The sequence below is a fragment of the Danio rerio genome, chromosome 6 (genome assembly GCF_049306965.1).
Source record: "Danio rerio strain Tuebingen ecotype United States chromosome 6, GRCz12tu, whole genome shotgun sequence".
Classification (NCBI taxonomy): Eukaryota; Metazoa; Chordata; class Actinopteri; order Cypriniformes; family Danionidae; genus Danio; species Danio rerio.
The window spans coordinates 232,501-245,000 of record NC_133181.1 but is presented as its reverse complement, the minus strand read 5'-3'; the positions used below and the strand labels follow the sequence as shown (position 1 = coordinate 245,000).

Genomic DNA, 12,500 nt, shown 5'->3' with positions numbered 1-12,500 from the left:
AGGATCACATTGTAATTTAGTGTACAGCGATTGATTTTGAAGTTGTGGATGATTTCTTGATCCTCATATTGAGTGTCCATCATCAGCACTAATAGAGCTGTTTCACCAGTCTCCAGTTCCCCCGTGTGTTGTGTTACTGGTGAGGAGTGTGCAGGTGACTACAGCACTGTGGAGAGCTGAAGCGGCGCTGTGCTGATTCCTCCTCAACTCATCACACTGAAGCTGTTCTCTGACCACAGGCTTCTAGAGTATTCCCTTCATCAGTCAGCCAACATTTCTCACATCGTCTTCCTTCTGCCATGAGGAAGAATACAGCGTAGAGGAAGTGCAGCATGAGGACAGATTATTCAGACACACACGACGACATTATTCAGCTCATCCTCCTCCAGCTCATTCATCAGCAGTCGCCACAGCGGGATCAACCGACAACTATTCCAGCATGTGTTTTACACAGCTGCAACCCAGTGCTGGGAAACACCCATTCACACTCATTCATACACCAGTGTAGTTGATCAGTTCCCCTATAGCGCATGTGTTTGGACTGTGGGGGAGAACATGCAAACTCCACACAGAAACACCAACTGACCCAACCGAGACTCAAACCAGAGACCTTCTTACTGTGAGGCCACAGTGCAGACCACTAAACTGCCATGCTGCTCTCACATCAAACATTAACGGCTTGTCATGTGTATTTAAAGCACTGAGTGTGTGTGTGTGTGTGTGTGTGTGTGTGTGTGTGTGATAATGATGAAATGTGTGTGTGTGTGATAATGATGAAATGTGTGTGTGTGTGTGTGTGTGTGTGTGTGTGTGTGTGTGTGTGTGTGTGTGTCCACCAGAGGGAGCAGTTCTGAGTCAGATGATGGAGGAGCCGCTGAAGCCGCCGGAGCCGCGCAGACGGAGCTTCATCAACAGCAGTACGCCACACACACACACACACACACACACATATAACAGTAGATCCACAGCACATGCACACTTAGGAGAAACTCCAGACATGATCCTGCTGCTCAACACAGTCTCAGACTCCTGCATCACTGCAGCAGGAGATTACCCTTGTGTTGTGGAGAAGCTCTGCTGCTCTGCTGCTCTAGAACCTGCTGACTGATGACTCACAGGAGGAGCAGCGGGTCTCTGGACTGATCTTCTGCTGATGCTGCTCTGTCTGCTTCTGTTTTTCCTCCAGTCCACCACAGTATCAAGAGAACGTCCAGCGAGTCCGACAGTCCTCCACCATCATCTCCATCTACTGGTCCCAGATCTGCTGCTCCTCCATCTGCTGGTCCCCCATCTGCTGCTCCTCCATCATCTCCATCTACTGGTCCCAGATCTGCTGCTCCTCCATCTGCTGGTTTTCCATCATCATCATCATCTTCTCCATCCTCCAGCCTGCTGCAGGCCTCTCCTCCACCTGAGCTCCGTCTGCTTCTGCTGGGTTGCAGGGGTTCTGGGAAGAGCTCTGCTGGAAACCTGATCCTGGGCCGTGAGGAGTTCAGCACTGCTCCTGGATCAGCTCAGAGATGTGTGAAGGCTGGAGCTGTGCTGGGGGACACACGGGTCAGCACACACACACACACACACACACACACATCTGTATATCTGTTTGTGTGTGTGTGTGTGTAACTCCGCTGTTGTCCTGCAGGTGTCAGTGGTGGACACGCCGGACTGCTTGTTCTCCGGGAGTTCTCCAGAGGAGCTGACGGCTCAGATCTGCTCGTGTGTGTCTCTGCTGGCCCCGGGCCCTCACGCGCTGCTGCTGTGTGTCCCTGTAGACCGGCCCGCTGACGGAGAGCTGCAGGCGCTGGAGGCTCTGGAGAGTGTGTTGGGGGCCGCGGCCGTGCGCAGACACACACTGGTGCTGTTCACACACTCGGACCTGCTGCCGGGCGGAGCGGGGGCCCGGGTGGAGCAGGTGGAGGAGGTCATCAGCGCCCGCCGGCCCCAGATGATGGAGCTGGTGCAGCGCTGCGGGGACCGATACCACATCCAGCAGCGGAGCCGGGGTCCTGGGGCCCGGCGGAGCGTGACGGAGCTGATGGAGAAGGTGGAGCAGATGCTGAAGGAGGGCGGAGGAGGATTCTACGACTGCAGCCACATCACAGACCCCGGAGACGCAGCGCAGCAAACACAGCTGCTGGAGACGCCGCTTCTGAAGGGTCCGACACCGCTGCCGGAGACACCCAGACACGGAGCACAGCTCAGGGCCCCGGGGCTCCCGCTAGAGACGCTCCAGGAGGTGAAGGAGGAGCGTGTGGTCACTGCGGTCCCGCTGGGCTCAGTGTGGCAGCGGGCACGTACAGCCGCGGGGTCCGTCCCTCAGCTGCTGCTGGCGGGGGCTCTGGCCGGGGCGGTGCTGGGGATCTGGGCATCTGGAGCGGTAGGGGGCGCTGTGGGGGCGGCGCTGGGCTCTGCTCTTACACACTTCACCACACAGACACTCAGCAAACACAAAACACACTGAAGCAGCATCATCTTCATCATCATCACCATCATCATCATCATCTTCATCACCATCATCATCATCATCATCTTCATCACCATCATCATCATCATCATCTTCATCATCATCTTCATCATCATCATCATCATCATCATCATCTTCATCAGTGCTGCGGGGGGGCAGGTTATGTACAGTACAGCGGCCCCTCGCTACTCACCCTCTAAACAGAAGCGCAGCAGGGGGAGTCTGGAGGAGTCCGCTTTATTATTTCCTATCATTGTAGAAGCTTCCCGTCTGTAAACCCCTCACTGCACACTCCTCTAACAGACATGATCACTGTCCTCTCGTTTAAACCCTCTTCAGCTCTTCTTCAGCGTGTGCAGTAGTCCAGCTCTCTCTGTCATGGTTACTGCGTCTTCCTCTGTGTTTTGTGTGTGGAGCTGTGGACCTCCAGGAGTCCAGTATGAGCTCCATGATACAGTGTGATGTTCCTCCACTAGGGGGCGATCTGTGTCACGGCTTCATCATTCAGATCGCCCCCTAGTGGCAAATCAGCTTCAGAAGCTGTTGCCTGATCTCAGATCAGTTTTAGCAGACTGTAGATGTTGTAATGAGTCAATAGCAGCTGATCTCAGCTCAGCACATCACAGAACATGAGTCTGAACACTGTAAGTGTGCTGTTCAGTGAGCTGAGCGTCTGCAGGCTGCTCTTCAGTTCTGTCGGCTTCATGTTCACTAGTGTCAGATCTGCTGCATTTACACTGTTTGAGCAGCAGGTGTCGCTGTCAGTCTGTCAATCTATATGTGTGAACGTTTACAAAGCTCTGAGTCTTCATCACTGCTGCAGAGAACACACACACACACACACACACACACACACACACACACTCTCTCTGTCTATATATATATATATGCATCTATATCTTTCTCATTCCTCTAATAAACACTTCATCTTTTAAGACAATATTCCTGTGCTGTTATCAGTCTCTCACACACACACACACACATCATCCAGACATTTCTAAAACATGTCATAAAGCATGAGGCGTCGAGGCGTTTTCTCTGATGGAAATGATGCACTGACTGTAAAAGCTGTTGCTGTAATCACTGACTTCAGAGGAGCTCAGAGAAACACCGAGAGGAGACGAGCAGCACATTACAGGACATTTCCACAGAGAGAGAGAGAGCTTCCCTCAGCGCAGCTCCTGCAGGAGGAGTGAGCAGAGCAAGAGGAGCTGCTCTGATGATCAGCCCTGACACTCTGTGTGTGTGTGTTTCTATTAGCAGAGCAATCCTCACATCTCACTGCTGGTAGAGTTCAGTCAAGCTTTCATCAGTCATGTGACTGACACACACACACACACTGTGGTTTAGGTGCTTTATATTTACACACACACCATCATCATCTTCAGCTTTTCAGTCAGTCATCGCTAGTTGCGTAACACTGAGCTGTGTGTGTGTGTGTGTGTGTGTGTGTGTGTGTGTGTGTGTGTGTGTGTGTGTCCAGATGAAGAGCTCAGTGTCTTCATAGTGTGTAACTGCAGGTGTCCTGATGAGCTCAGTGCCCGTTTAGGGTGTTTACCCATAATGCTATGCTGTGAGGTGTGTGTTATCTGTGCCACAGCAGCCGTTTGCCCCCCGAGAGAGACGGAAGCACACACACACACACACTGATGTACAGTAGAGTCAGGACGCGCTTCTGCATGTCATTCAGGCCAGCATTACACAACTTTCCCTTCCTGCGTGCGGTTCTGTGTGTGTGTGTGTGTGTGTGCTGGCAGAAAGGCAGGAGTGTCAGCAGGAAGACGGTTGGCTGGCAATGAGACAGCAGCAACTGAAGGAGCTTCCTGGACACCTGAGAGAGAGAGAGAGAGATCCCGCAGATGACCTTTGACCCCCCCCCACCCATCTACACACACAGACACACACACACACACACACACAGCTGGAGCGCAGTGTTCCAGCATTCTCAGGTGTGTCATGGCTAAAGCTCATCCGGCCTGATTGTCCTGCTCGACTCCCTGATGAAGAATCCTGAAACCCCAGGTCATGGAGAAACCCTGAGCTGATCCAGCAGCAGAACTGAACCAGCTCAGGATGAGAAGCTTCACCCACCCACACACGCACACACACACACACACACACCAGCATTATAGACACAGTCATTATAACAGGGTGAACACACAGACAGATCTGATCTGACTAATGTCTTCCTGTACTCAATGCTAGCTCTGCAGGCTAATCAATCAGTACACCAGCAGCTATAGCAGACACAGAGGTCAGCTGATGATTCTCCAGCGATCAGCTATGACCAGCGATTGATCAGTCAATACTAACACACACTAGCAGCAGAGCTCAGCTCATCACAGTAGAGCAGCGCTGCAGATCCCCTCAGCGTGTATAGACATCACAGTGTAGAGTCTGCATCACAGAGCAGGAGACATAGAGCACGGCAGAGTCCCTCACAGAGCCCGCGCTCATCAACACAACACACACACATCAAGGCCTGCATTTCTCCACAGATTTCAACATTTCTGCAGATCAGTGACGTCTGCAGGCCGGCGTGGGCTGGTGTAAGACTCTGACGCTGTGATAACCTCAAATATAAACTCCACAGTTTCACAGTGCTGTGATCACGACTCTATCATCTACTCTGTAAATGTCTGAGTTAAAAACAGCCACTTTCCTCAACAGTATACTGGAGTTTGGGAAATATTCAAGATGTTGCTACAGTGAAGATCAGATCCGTCATCTCCTGCTGCTGCTGTCCTCATCAGCATCTAAAACACACTGATGTCATTACAATGAGTTCAGCATCTCTGGAGATCTGTCCTGCTGGACACACTGCCGTCCTCATAAACAAATAAAGGAAGAAATATCCTGCACACACCTCAGCACCAGTATAACAGCTTTAAAACCTCGACTTCTCCTGGCTGATATACCCTGAACACGGTTATCATCTCATGCCTGTTTGCCGGTGTAACAGATTAATCATATTTAATTATGCAGAACTTAATTAATTTGTAGATTTTTTTTTGACCGTTTCTAGACCAAATATCCACATTTCACCACAAAACCAGTAATATTTCACTGCACTGGCAGATCATTTAGCTTGTTGTCAGGAAAACTCTTCTGAAGGAACACTGTGATTGAGTTTTCTGCAGAGTCTGACAGTATTCAGCGACAGAAATCACAAACTCAGCTCTTCAAATCTTCTGAAACTGTGTTCAGAAAATGTAAATATTACAGTTTCAGGTTTTCCCAGTGTTGTGAAGCTCTGCTGTAGTGTTTATGTCACTAGCGCAGTCTTCTACGTCAGGTCTGTGCAGGTTAATCCAGCAATAAACTGTCTCAGAGTGAGCGTCTGCTTCTGTTTCGCTCCTGATGATGACGTCAGTTTGAGCTTCACTATATTCTAATACACTATATTCATAGCCACGCCCCTTTCACTGTTTTCTATGAGGGAATGATGCACTGAATAAAGCCCCGCCCCCTGCTCAATATTCTGTTTCTCAATAATCTCAGAAACTCGAGCGTCACACAGACCACAGCATCGCCAACCCTGATCACTGAACACCCATCACACCATCATCCTGACTCATATCAACACATCAGTGTGTGTGTGTGTGTGTGTGTGTGTGTGTGTGTGTGTGTGTGTGTGTGTGTGTGTGTGTGTGTGTGTGTGTGTGTGAAGAGACACAAAGCCACACAGCAGACTCACTGTGAGCAGTTCAGTGTGTATTTCAGTTCTGCTGGTTAACACAAACACAATCTCAGTGTTCAGAACTACATGTCCCATCATCCTCTGCTGACGCTGTCCTTCAGTTTGTGTTACACAAGACTTCATCTGATTTTAGAGAAGTGAAAATGAGAGAAAAACACATCTGAGGCCAACTTTAGTCTTTAAATTGAGAAGCATCAGCACCGGAGTCCAGCGCTTCCCCATTGCAGAGCTCAGAGCTCCAGAGTCCACATGAGCAGAGTCAGCTGACCGGCCTCTCCACTGGCTCCTGCGCCTCCAGATTCTGCAGATCTTCATGCACAATATAACCCACTCCTTCAGTTTAGTCCCTCATATATCAGTGATCACCACAGCAGAATGAACCAACAACTATTCCAGCATATGTTTTACACAGCGGATGCCCTTCCAGCTGCACCCCAGTACTGCAGATGAGTCCAGTGTTGTGCAGCGCTGTAATGCATTAGCTCGTGTTGCATGACACTATATGAGGTTTCAGGTTTGGGACTCGTGCAGAGCTCTGCTCCGAAATGAAAGTGTCAAGAGTTTAAGCCAGGGGTGTCCAAACTCAGTCCTGGAGGGCCGGCGTCCTGCAGAGTTTAACTCCAACTTTCTCCAACACACCTGTCCGGAGGTTTCTAGTATACCCAGAAAGACTGGAGCAGCTGCTTCAGGTGTGTTTAATTGGGTTTGGATCTAAAATATGCAGGACAGCCGCCCTCCAGGACTGAGTTTGGACACCCCTGGTTTACTCGCATTGAGCTTGTGAATATTCATGTGTGTGTGTGTGGGCCGTGTGCTGTCTGTGCCACACGGGTCACCTGAAGCATGCAGTGTAAACGCAGACATCAGTAAACTCCTGCACACGTGGTCAGTCTGTGTGTGTGTGTGTCACCGCTGGCCCCCGCTCACTGTGAGTGCCAGTATGGGCTCCCCGCTGTGTTTGGGGTCCGTGCTGCAGGCCCGAGGGCCCGTGCTCTCCTCGCTGTCAGTGTCCCCATAGCAGCTGGATCCAGAGGATGCGGTCAGCAGCAGCAGCGAGTGTGTGGAGGGTGTGTGTGCATGTGCGTGCTGACCCGTCTCCTCCGGCTGGCTCTGGTCGTTCAGCAGCTGCTCCAGGAAGTCGATGTACTTCATGGCGAGCCGCAGGATCTCGTTCTTGCTCAGCTTGCGGTCCGGCGGGTGCGTCGGGATCAGTTTGCGCAGCTCAGAGAAAGCGCCGTTCACGTTCTGCTGCCGCCAGCGCTCGCGGCTGTTGGTGAAGACACGCCGAGCCAGCTTCTGAGGAGGACCTGAAGGAGAACCACACGCACACATCAACACACTATATTCAACTAAAGATGGATACGACTGCACACGCCTAATCACACGACTCACACTATCTGATGAGTGTATATATATACAGTATATTATAAGGTAAATATTTTGCATAATAAACTCCACCTTCAGTTTATAATCTGACTGAATTGAATTGCATCTGCATATGTCAGCATACTGCACTGATGATTTACAGTGTTGTGCTTTGATTTATTTGAATATTTTGATATGAATTAAAATATTTAATATTTGAAATTATGTTTAACTTTTCTTTTTCAGGGGAATTTGATTTGTGAAATAAAGAATGTTGTGTTTGTTATTAAAATGATGAAGCATTAAAACTTTTAATAACTCTAAAAGCCTCAAAGTTTGACCAAATAACTGAGTTCTTCTGGAGAAAGAGATTTCTTTTGTCCATGCTTTGAGGTTTAGAGGCATTTCATGTAATGTTGAATAATGATTCAATGAGTAATTCAGTAATTTAATAACTGTTACTATTATTAGTAATCTGCAATTATTTTCTGAAGTCATCAAATCATCTTTATTGACACAACCTTCACTTCTATTGTGCTTTTACAATACAAATAGTGTCAAAACAATAAGGATTGCACACACACACACACACACACACACACACACACACACACCGCTGCTACAAATCACTGAACACACTGTGTCCTCATCATCATAATGACTGATAAACAGACTGATGAATGAAGCCGTGTACCGTCTGATCTGATCTCCACCTCGAAGTGTGTGGACGGACGTCTCTTCATACGAGCGTTACTGAAGATCCCGAATCCTGCCGGCGGCATGAGGAAAGAGCTGAAACACACATCACCACAACATCAGGACGAAACCAAGAGCAAACTCCATCAACTACCAACAGATGAGCTGCAGAACACGGCAATGTGGAGAGAAGCTGAGGCTCAGTGATCCACAGGACAAACACTGACTACAGTATCAGTGCATCTCAAGGCTTCTGGATAGCAGAGTCCACTAAAGGAGGTCGAGCCTTCTCATTTATGGCTCCTGGAACAGTTCAATTCAATTCAATTCAGCTTTATTTGTATAGCGCTTTTACAATGTAGATTGTGTCAAAGCAGCTTCACATAAATGGTCATAGTAACTGGATCAGTGTGGTTCAGTAACTGGAACAGTGTGGTTCAGGTTTTAGTGTTTAAGTTCAGTTCAGTTCAGTTTAGCTCAGTTCAGTGTGATTTAATAATTACTGAGAGTTCAAACACTGAAGAGCAAATTCATCGTAGTCTTCCTGATCATGCTCAGACACACTCTCCCAGCTCAACACTACAGTCAAGACACATCTGTTTAGTGATGCACACACACTGCAGCACATTACACGTATACATGTGTGCAGCAGACACGTTTTTATAAATACCTCTCTGTTTTATATTTGTTTCTATGCTTATTTACATAACTCTTATTGTCACTTATAGCGCTTCATCTTCACATTGACTATCCCTTGTTGAAATACACTATGAATAGCAGCTGCGCTAATTAGAGATCCAGGACATGTGAAGAGATGATGCCGACCATCGAGGACCTCCATGACAACACACACACACACACACACACACACACACACACAAATACACACAAATACACTCCACTGAGCATGTACACACACACATCAGTTATCTCCAGGAGTTCTGTTTCTGTATAATAAAGCCGTTAGTTAGTTATTAGTAAAGGTTATACTGATGAAGTAACTCATAACCTTCACTCTTCTGAGCAGTATGGTGGTGCAGTAATGTGCTCCTGTAAAGCTGCTTTGGGTTAGATGTTTATAGATATTCTACAAATAAGCCTGATCTGGACTGAATGATGAAGCGGGGGTCACCTGCTGATGAAGGGGTGCGTCTGCAGGAATGCTGGAGGCAGGAGCGCCGCGGCAGGGCTGGAGCCCGTCAGACAGGAGAGCTGCGCCAGCCGGAGCTCCGCGGGGCCGTGCGGGGGAGGGGGTGCGGGGTGCAGAGCCGCCAGCAGGGGCAGCGGGGGCAGCGGTGGTTTACTGTGCGCCAGGCTGATGACGGGGATGTGTGCAGGCAGAGATGCGGAGCTGGAGCCCCGTCTGCTGTCTGTGGTTGTGCAGTGAGGACTCCGGCTGCTGCTGCTGCTGATGATGATGATGATGATAGGAGAAACAACACTGATCAAAACAACTGAACCTGCTTCTGCTGCACAAAATCATTCTGTCTAGACGTGTTAGAAACACCATGTGATACAGACACACGAGAGTTAAAACCTGCATCACAAACTCAGGCAAAACACCCACTAAAACTGACCTTCACACACATACTGCAAACTCAATCACATGCAAAACATGTTAGTGTGTGTATTCATTATCTATATATATATCTACACACATGCATGCTGATATGAGAAAACCTTTATCTATATATATATATATATATATATATATGATTGAAACTATTTATAAATTTAAATATCTATGCAAAAAAGGTTCATTTTCATGTAAAGTTGAAGTCTGAATTATTCGCCCCGCTTTAAATTGAGTTTTCTTTGCTAAATATTTGCCAAATACTGTTGAACAGAGCAGGGAAAAGTTCACAGTGTGTCTGATAATATTTGTTCTTCTGGAGAAAGTCTGATGTGTTTTATTTGGGCTAGAATAAAAGCAGTTTTCAATAGTGTTAAAGTCATGTTAAGCTCAATATTATTCGCCCCTTCAGCAATATTAGTGTTGGATTGTCTCCAGAACAAACCACTGTTATACAATGACTTGCCTAATTACCCTAACTTTACCCTAATTACCCTAGTGAAGCCTTTACATGTCACTGTAAGCTGAACACTAGTGTCTTGAAGAATATCTAGTCTAATATTATGTGCTGTCATCATGGAGAAGAGGAAACACATCAGTGATTAGAGATGAGTTATGAACACTGTTATGATTAGAGATGTGCTCTCTGTTAAGCATAAAACATGGAAAAAATAAACATTGAATAATTCTGACTTCAACTGTGTGTGTGTGTGTGTGTGTGTGTGTGTGTGTGTGTGTGTGTGTGTTAAAGCTTCATAATCAGTGTTTGTAAAGCAGCCGTCACTACCGTCTGCTGTCGGTCTCGGCCCCTGTGGCCCCCGGCTCCTGTGTGTCCTGAGCTCTGGGTTCTGCATGATCTGGCGGTGTTGAACACGCGTGTGCTGGGGGATCCGGCTGGAGGACAGATGGAGATGCTGGAGAAGAGCGGGGTGGATGCTGCTCCTCCATCAGCAGCGCTTCTCCATCATCACTGCTCATCTGGAGGATCTGAAGCACAGCGCGCGCGCACACACACACACACACACACACACACACACACACACACACACACACACGCACACACGCACACACGCACACACGCACACGCACACGCACACACACACACACACACACACACACACACACACACACACACACAGATCAGGCCAGCAGTGGTGGAGATGCTGGAGCTGCTCTCTGGTGTCTGCCTGATGAGCAGGTCAGGGGAGGTTTACACAGAACATTAAATCTGCCGTCAGTTTCTCTCTTCACTCACTTCAAATCTGAGTTCTCTTTTTTGAACACAAAAGAAGATATTTAGAAAAATGTTGGAACCCTATAATCAGGCCCACATGCACACAGAAATCTGCAGATTGTTCATCATCGAGAGGGTTTGTTTACTTATATATTATATTAAATTCATATTCTTTATTATTACAGGAATATTATTGAACTATTTTCCGGCGTTTCTATGATTTACAATAGTTTGTGATGTAATATTTCATGTCATATGAGAGACTTGCTCTGTTTAACAAACAGTGGACCTCACTGAAAACCTTAAATCCATGTTGAACAGAACTTCTCCCTGTCCTGTTGTGCTGAATCAGTGTTCTCTCAGAATCCTCCTGCATTCCTCCGCAGATGTTTGACAATATTCTGAGCATAAATAATAAAATCCTCCACAGATTCTGTCTGTAATCAGTGTTTGTTTCTCCTATAATGCAGGTCAGTGGTTACAGGTGTTCAGAGTATCCTCTTCTGTGTTCAGCAGATGTGTAAAGAGTTAACAGACAGCAACATCTCCTTCAGTTATGGATGAACTGCCACAGCAAGTGGAGATCAGGTGGGCTCTACAGCAGGGGTGTCCAAACTCAGTTCTGGAGGGCCGGTGTCCTGCAGAGTTTAGCTCCTGGAAGTTTCTAGTACACCTAGGAAGAGCTTGAGCAGCTGCTTCAGGTGTGTTTAATCGGGGTTGAAATTAAAATATGCAGGACAGCGGCCCTCCAGGACTGAGTTTGGGCACCCCTGCTCTACAGGGTCTGGCGCTTCACGCATCTGAGCCTTAAAGAGACAGCTCACCCTGCATGAAAGCTCTGTCAGCATGTCCTCATCCCACACTCGTCTCAGATCAGTTTGAGCATCTTCTTTAGGAAGACATTTTGAATTGATGACTACTCAAGCTGTACTAGCTCCTCATCTTCCTCAGAATAGCCTGCGTTCTGTTCATCAGACAGAGGGAAGCTGCAGAGGCACTTTAGAATGAGCAAATGCTGATTTTGGGTGAACCGTCCCTTTAAGACTGCCAGCGCAGGCCAGTCCAGTGTGGGGTAACCTGATCCAGAGCTCATCCAGTGCTGGAGCTGCAGATGAAGCATCACGGTTTGGACATCGACAACCAAACAGATGAGCAGAACTGACCAGCTCCTGCCCCTGCAGAACAGCACCCCAAATCACACACACTGCTCCAAAAACAGCCAATCTGTGTGTGTGTGTGTGTGTGTGTGTGTGTGTGTGTGTGTGTGTGTGTGTGTGTGTGTGTGTGTGTGTGATGATCAGACACACCTGCGTCTGTCTTCACTGGTGTTGACAGTAAATGATCTACGCTCATCTTCATCCAGCTGTTCTCAGATCAGCGCTGACCCCTGATCAGTGGATGGATCAACATGACGGAGGTGATCAATAACTCAGACATGATGACAGATCAGCAGACGCTTCCTCCATGT

General features: G+C 47.9%; 2 protein-coding genes across 13 annotated transcripts in view; one reads left to right on the top strand and one right to left on the bottom strand.

Annotated features, from left to right (window-relative positions):
* The window catches only part of LOC100537138 (uncharacterized), an 8,233-nt gene extending 4,829 nt beyond the window's left edge, over positions 1-3,404 (top strand). Inside the window, exons 4-7 of one of the 2 annotated variants that reach the window (XM_073953454.1) lie at positions 840-917; positions 1,187-1,277; positions 1,308-1,557; positions 1,643-3,404. In XM_073953454.1, coding sequence (XP_073809555.1) covers positions 840-917; positions 1,187-1,277; positions 1,308-1,557; positions 1,643-2,461 — 1,238 coding nt within the window. In that variant the 3' untranslated portion in view covers positions 2,462-3,404. Of the gene's footprint in view, positions 1-839; positions 918-1,186; positions 1,558-1,642 lie in introns of both variants that reach the window. The other variant, XM_073953453.1, reaches the window with a different exon arrangement.
* Positions 3,405-6,165: 2,761 nt separating this feature from the next.
* Positions 6,166-12,500, bottom strand: part of lyl1 (LYL1 basic helix-loop-helix family member) — a 6,847-nt gene continuing 512 nt past the window's right edge. Inside the window, exons 1-6 of one of the 11 annotated variants that reach the window (XR_012407477.1) lie at positions 12,340-12,500; positions 10,586-10,785; positions 9,358-9,633; positions 8,224-8,321; positions 6,957-7,471; positions 6,166-6,737 (exon numbers count right to left, since the gene is read on the bottom strand). The exon at positions 12,340-12,500 is cut by the window's right edge and continues 512 nt beyond it. Coding sequence is in view for 6 of the 11 variants with exons in the window: in XM_073953462.1 (XP_073809563.1) it covers positions 7,071-7,471; positions 8,224-8,321; positions 9,358-9,633; positions 10,586-10,776 (966 nt within the window). In the remaining 5 variants the exon portion in view is untranslated. Of the gene's footprint in view, positions 7,472-8,223; positions 8,322-9,357; positions 9,634-10,585; positions 10,786-12,339 lie in introns of all 11 variants that reach the window. The other 10 variants (XR_012407480.1, XR_012407476.1, XR_012407478.1 and 7 more) reach the window with 10 other exon arrangements.